This window comes from Protomyctophum parallelum (genome assembly GCF_964188405.1).
Source record: "Protomyctophum parallelum genome assembly, chromosome: 20".
Classification (NCBI taxonomy): Eukaryota; Metazoa; Chordata; class Actinopteri; order Myctophiformes; family Myctophidae; genus Protomyctophum; species Protomyctophum parallelum.
Genome location: NC_139718.1, coordinates 29851798 through 29858720, shown reverse-complemented (window position 1 = coordinate 29858720; position 6923 = coordinate 29851798). Strand labels below are relative to the sequence as shown.

Below are 6923 nucleotides of genomic sequence, written 5' to 3'. Positions count from 1 at the left end.
ATAATCATGCATGTTCATGGGTTTTTTAGATTTTGTGTCAGTGTAAGACTGCAGGATTGAATTCAATGCCTCTGACACTGAGGACTAACACTATAGAGATGTAGAAAAGAGTGTGCATAATGATACACATATATGTATTTCATGTGTTTCATGGATAGTTTTTGTATTCCCTGTGTGATGATTACATGATTACATGCCTGTGATTTTAATAGGCAGGTGGTGGAATAAGGGAAGTGGCATATGTATTTCTGTGCACACAACACAATTTGATGCAACCCCCTGTATTACATTCACACATTCACACATTTACACCAGCATGATGTCACCATTACTTTAGTGACTTGGGGTTAATTTGTTGTTCTTGTTCACTTAATTGTTTATTATCTTGTAATGTATTTGTGTTTAAATTGTATGTTATGTTTACTGTAATCAGGGTGTCATTGGAAAAGAGCTTGCTCTCAACTGACTTATAAAGGTTAAAGAAAGAAAGAAGTTACACCAGAGCTATGTAAAGAGAATGTTGCAACAATCCATTGACTCCACATTTGTTTTTACAGCAATATCAGATAGTGGAGCAGCAAACAATAGCAGTTCAGTAGAGCGGTTTTGAAAATAAGTGATGATAATATATTAGGTAAATTATATATTATCATCACTTCTGAATCAGTAACATTATAAATCATCGAATTTCTTTGTGAATCACATGATGGTCAGGAATTGTGGACATCTGTTGTCACCACTGTTTCTGTACATCACTCTGACTTGTGCAAGTAATAATGAGTCAACAAAAGGAATAGACTTGAACTTGATTTGCAGTTCAGTTGTGTTTTATTCAGCATGTTGCTGGCTCTTACAGGTACACCAAGCGTAGAGGTGCAGACTTTGTATAGTTTCATATAGCTTTAAAAGCACCAACTCAATCTAAGATAAGCATAAAAACCACAAAAAGCTTCTGCCACCAGACAGGCTAGCTTCAGTTACTGTTGAGTTTAACTGCTTTTAGCTTGTAGGCTGAATGGGCTTACAGAACAGAAAATAAAAGTCTAATGTAGGCTGACAGATAAGTTGCATGTTTAAGGATAAACCAGTAACAATTAGTCTTCCATGGTATGTCCATACCCAGGAGGTTTCGCAAGTAACAAACTGGTTGATTAGAAATTTAGATGAATGAATAACCAGCCAGAAGACAGAAAGACCAATACAAGCTCTCAATTTTAAACAAACTGAACCTTGTGTTGTGTGTGTATGCAAATACCAAGGAAGAAGAATGCAAACATATAACAAAATGGCTTTCTAGTAGAAAGGAAATAAAACATTTAAGGTTACTGGTCTCTTACTATCACAATAGAACCAGCGTTGCAGGGCAATACATAATCAATTGGTAGAGTTCCTGATCAATAATGCTACAGCTTTCTTGCCTAACTGCAAGCTCAGGTAAAGCCCAAGCATCCAGAGACTAAGGGTAATAGTATTCCTTCTTTACAAACACTTGCTTAAATGTTTGCACAATCGGAAGGTTTAGATAGCGTGGAATAGCAAACCCCAGTGCTTGAACGTAATAGGGGAGGAACTCTACCAACAGAAGTATTGTTTTCTGGCATTTTGCTTTATGACTAATGTGGTGCAGCCTCTCTGCAGTCTGCAGGTTTATCAGAACGTGTGTAGAAGAAGGGGGACTTCCAGGGAGGACCTCTTGTATAGAACAAGGGCACATCTTCCAGGGAGGACCTCTTGTATAGAACAAGGGCACATCTGTCTTGGGACCAATGAGCTGGTATGAGTCGAGGTTTTGTTCAGGTGTGTATGTGTGTGGGGGGGGGGGTTCTGGAGAGTACCAAGGTACTGTATGGGATGAGATGAGATGAGGTAAGTTGAGGATGATTGTAAAAAGGGGGAAGAGGGATGAGGAAGGGGTTAAGATCAAGGACAGAGGGGATGAATTAATTGGGTTGATGCCATAGTTGTGGCGTCAGTTTCGAATGGTTAGTTAAACCCAGGCATAGCAGGATAGGACAAACGGATCTCCTCTCCTTCCAGGAGTTTCCTGTAGAGCGAAGAAAAGTAGAGATCAAGTTTAATGCTGGAGGTCATGGCAGGATTTCATCACAAAATGAGGCACCCATTAAAATAAAATTTGCTGATATGATAGAGGTGAATTCACTATCAACTCATTCATTTCTTTGCTATCAGAAATCTTCTATCCCTCTTAAAAAGTATACCAGTACACCGCTTTGGATAAATTATATTGAGAATTGTGTCTTACCTGTATGCGGCTATTTCAATGTCAAGGGCCATCTTCACATTGAGTAGATCTTGGTACTCTCTCAGGTATCGTGCCATCTCTTGCTTGGCATCACCAATATCCCTTTCCAAATCATGTATTCTTATCTATGAAACAAGAAGCATGATTGTTTATTTTGCATGTATAACAGTTACTGGCATTACTGTTACTGGCAGTTACTGTATCAGTGGTTGGTGTGTAAAATGGCGAGGGTCACTCAGAGCCCTCTGCAACCTTCAAATAGATTTTTGTATTTAAAGTGTTGTTCAAATATATAATTTTGAAAAAAAGCATAATTTACAACATAATGCAAAATTAAAGGCTGGAATGAAAACTCAAGACCGTGGTTGATAAAATAAGAAGAATTTGACAGGCATGTACTCCTTCATTTTTGTAGCTGTGTCATTGTAGCTGTGGTTCTCAGTTCTTGCCCAGACGGTCACCTTGTCATCCTGTTCTATGAGCCTCCTTCCTCGTCCTGCTCAATTGAGCGCGTGTGTGTGTGTGTGTGTGTGTGTGTGTGTGTGTGTGTGTGTGTGTGTGTGTGTGTGTGTGTGCGTGCGTGCGTGCGTGCGTGCGTGCGTGCGTGCGTGTGTGGTGTTGGGTATTATGCATGTCATGTCACAGCAGAAAAGGCACCTTGGCTAATGCCTCCACTTGATAACCACAATCCTAGTTTGAATGTTGTAGCAGTGAAAGGTTTAGTTACATTTATTGTGTGCCTTGAATTCAGTATTCTCATAATTACTGATGTACATTATAGTAGGTCAGGCTGGACCAAAAAACAAATTTCAAGCCACTCCTCGTGTGTGGCAGTAGACTTTGATCTATTCTAATGAGCAACTACTATTTCAAAAGTTTGACATTTTGTTCAATGCCACTTTAAAGGCACAAAAGACCCCAAGCTATAGACCTACTAATTCTCCTGCAGGTACACTGTAAAACCCAGAGTGCATATGTAACTCTGACAATGTACTCTGTCAAGGGTTAAATTGATCGTGACACAGTAGAAAAGCTTAGATCTAAACACTACACCTGATATTTCTCCACATCGTTCCCCTGGTTCTCTTCCAGCTCCTCCAGTTGTTTGTGCAGGGAGTCGATGACATTCCGGAGGGTCTCGATCTCTGAGGAGCGGGACTGGAGCTGCCGGCGGTACTCCACTGTCTCCTCACGGATGGCGTGCACTGCCTCGTTGTTCTTGGTGGCCATCTCCGCCACGCTCGCAAACTTGTTCCTGTACCATTCCTCAGCGGACTGCATGTTCTTGTTGGCCAACCTCTCGTACTGGCCCCGGATGTCGCGGAGGGCCGAGGACAGATCCAGGCGGGACACCTCCACTGCATCCACGCTGATGTTAGCCACCTGCACCTGGCCCTGCAGCTCCAACTGCTCCTCCGCATACACCTTCTTCAAGAATGCGATCTCCTCAGCGAGTGAAACCACATTGGCATCAGCGTCACAGTTGGAGAGCACAGCCCTGGCGGCCTCATCCCTGGCCCTCTGCAGGGCATCCTCAGCATCCGCTCGCATCCTCGCCTCCTCCTCGTACCTCTCCTTCAGCTGCTCGTACGTGTCATGCATGTAGTCCCTCTCAGACTCCATTCGAGCCTTCTCCCCGCTCTCCTGGTCGATTGCGGCCCTCAGGCTCCGTGCCTCCTCCTCGTAGACAGATTGGAGCCGGGACGGGTCGTTGTGCCTCCTCCTCAATGCATCCAGCTCGGCGAGCAGGGCCCGGTTCTGCAGCTCCAGGTGTCTGACCTTCTCTATGTAGGTGGCGAAGCGATCGTTAAGGTCCACCAGCTGCTCCCTCTCCTGACACCGCAGGCCCAGCAACTCCGTGTTCAGGGAGCTGACCTGGGCCATGTCCATCCGCTCCGACCCGTCCGGCAGGAGGCTGAGAGAGGAGGGAGAAGAGGAGGCAAACCTCTGGATATTCTTCTTTGTCGGTGGGGCTCGGGAAGAGGAGAAGACAGATGAAGACATGATGGAGGAGGAGGATTTCCCGCTGGAAGCACGGGAGCCTCTGTAGCCGTCCCAGGGACGCCGGTAGATGTAGGAATCATAGCTCATGATGGAAGTTTTTTTCTTCTTTTACCGTTGATGGATTTCTTTGGGGTTGGTTTAAGGAAATGAAGAGAATGTTTTTTTGTTTCAGAAGTTTTTTTTATTTTTTTTTAAGTCCCCCTTGTTCTGCACACCATCGGTGAGGGTGAGCGGGCGTTTTTACACTGCACCAGCTCAGTGATGCTGCAGAACCTTGCCTTTTATAGAGTCAGGATGCATCCCTCCCCTCCTCCTCCCTTCCCCTCCTCTCCTCCTATAGCCTGAAACAGCCTATCTACAAGTTCACAACTCATTGCGGATACGTCACGCTTGAGCTTGTAGATTGTCTATTTTCAGCATGCAACACTGCCATACGACGGAGTATAAGCCAAGCCTTTTCCAGCCATCCCTGTCCTCCGCCAGAGAGCAGCATCAGTGCTGTCAGCATGTGCTAAGCCAATAGAACACACTGCTGCAGTGTAGTGAGGAATGGTTAGTTTTCAGACAAACTGTCCAACATAGCCAGCATAGTGCATGCAGTAGGGCAAAGAAAAAAGAATGAAATCAAATTGATGGGGGAAAACATCAACAAATAACTATTACAATTGATGTACATGTCTAAGAGCTACAATCCACTACGTTTGGATGTGGAATAGTCGAATAAGCCGTGATTTATATAATTTTCACCATGCCCATGAGTAAGAAAAAAAGCCAAAGGTGGTGACAGTTGACTTGAAACAAGGTATTTTTCACAACCCAATGAGATAAATTGATGAAAGATGCAAGGAAAAGAGAGAGGTAGCAATATACTGTATCTACTGTATCTACTACATTTAATTAAAAATAAATAGTGCGTGGTCTCCAAGACACGGTTCATATTTTAAGCATAAGCTATATGAAGTAACGCATCATGTATTGAGTTGACAATAATATAAGGTTTTGTTTTAAGGTTTTGATAAAGACGGGTTGTGCAGACTATTTCTTTCTGACCCTGATACATGCTGGTGTGCCAGTTATTTTATATTTACAGTAAAAGTGTTCATTTATCCATTTGTAACTGTAATTAATTGGACCCTTACAGGTCCACACTCTTGTGTTTTCCCCCCTATACTGTAGGCCTATGTACATGATTTCCACCTTTGAGGACCTAATTTTGGGAAGGGAAGTTCTTAACTGTAACTTCCCTTGGTATAGATCTGCATGCCTACTGTGCACTACTTGTTTCTATTTAAATCACAAATTGATGAGTCACAGATGTTCTTCTTCAGCTGCCCCAGCTGCCCAGTGAGTGGGAGACACTCATGGGCATTGTAACAGACACTCACCCTGAACCCCAAATGTTTTCATCTTGAGACCCAAAAGAGAAATGTTGGTGTGTCCCCAGAACCCAAACACAACCCAAATACTTATTAATCATTGAAGTCCTACTTCAATTAAGTAAGATAGTGTGGTACGAGGCGTCAAAAAAACTGCTCCCGTAGGATTTTTGTGCTAAAATAGATTTTTTTGCAGATCTTGGTTCTATAGAGTCCAAACTATGAGAAAATGATGGGGTTCAAATTTTCCCGACCCCACCCCGTTTCTGGGGGGGTCATCTATTTGGGACCTCCCAGAACAGTATGCCAGCCAGTTAATGTCTGATTTTCATAATATTAGAATTGTTTTGTATGTTTTAAAACATTCTGAGTTGATTTCTTAAACGTTTAAAGTGGTCAGAAGAAACTTTTTTGACTTTTGGTAGGGGTGTTTCCTCACCTGGGACCTCCTGGACTGACCCCTGGGCCTATCCCAGTTCTCATTACATTCCTTGCTCTGCTCCTGCTACAGAATATTGTCAAATTAGATCATAAATGAAGCATAAAAGTATTTGTAGCTGGGCTCTGATAAAAATAGTAGTAGCCAATACCAGGGGTCTTCCACAGGGGGCACATGACCCCTAGCGGGTCCTCAGAGTTACTATACAGGGGCCCACCAAATAATTTGTGGGATAGTAACTTTTTTTCTTTTTTTTACATTAAACCACTTGAACCATAGCATCCCTTTTCCAAGGAGAACTTTAGCCAACAATAGCTGATCTACAAGTAGTAGTAGTTTGAGATTGTAGATCAGCTATTTTCAAAGTAAGGTGCATCAGACCCAAGTGTAGCAAATATTGCTGCTAAATAAAGATCAGCCAAGATCAGCCAGGCTGCTGCTGTCTTTCTCTTTTCTCTTTGTCTTTCTGTTGTCGGTCAGGTGACTGGGGGGGCTACTTGTCATCCTTAGAGGAACTCGTCAAGTATTTCTTTGCCCGTGATCTCCTTAAATATGCTCGACTGATGCCAGTCTATCTTGCCCAAATGAACGCTCTTGAACAGGATGACCCAGAAACATGGAACGCACTGAAGTCAGGTGAATTTGTGGTGGCAAAGTCAGACATACCGTTCACTCATCTCTTCACAGAGCAAGCCCTTGAGCAGGAAAATCAAGAAGCTAAAGGGACATGGTGGGATGGTTGGACTCAGTAGAGATGAAGCAGCTCTGGACCGACTAGTCACTACACACCTCATCTTTCTGGTCTAGTGAATCAGTACCTCAACAGCTTCCCAAAAGCTTC

The 6923-nt window shown here is 43.2% G+C and overlaps 1 protein-coding gene across 1 annotated transcript; it reads right to left on the bottom strand.

Annotated features, from left to right (window-relative positions):
• Positions 1 to 818: 818 nt before the first annotated feature.
• Positions 819 to 4505, bottom strand: neff2 (neuronal intermediate filament family member 2). Its single transcript, XM_083791972.1, has 3 exons — positions 3317 to 4505; positions 2264 to 2388; positions 819 to 2044 (listed from the first exon to the last, which is right to left on the bottom strand). The coding sequence occupies exons 1-3, from the start codon at positions 4352 to 4354 to the stop codon at positions 1984 to 1986; spliced, it is 1224 nt and encodes a 407-aa protein (XP_083648098.1). The 5' UTR covers positions 4355 to 4505; the 3' UTR covers positions 819 to 1983.
• Positions 4506 to 6923: the final 2418 nt, after the last annotated feature.

Coding starts and splice junctions, on each gene's coding strand:
- neff2 (XM_083791972.1), bottom strand. CDS start 4,354: ATGAGCTATGATTCCTACATCTACCGGCGTCCCTGGGACGGCTACAGA. Junction 2,389..3,316: donor ACGATGTGGAGAAATATCAG/GTGTAGTGTTTA, acceptor CTTGTTTCATAG/ATAAGAATACATGATTTGGA. Junction 2,045..2,263: donor ATTGAAATAGCCGCATACAG/GTAAGACACAAT, acceptor TTCGCTCTACAG/GAAACTCCTGGAAGGAGAGG.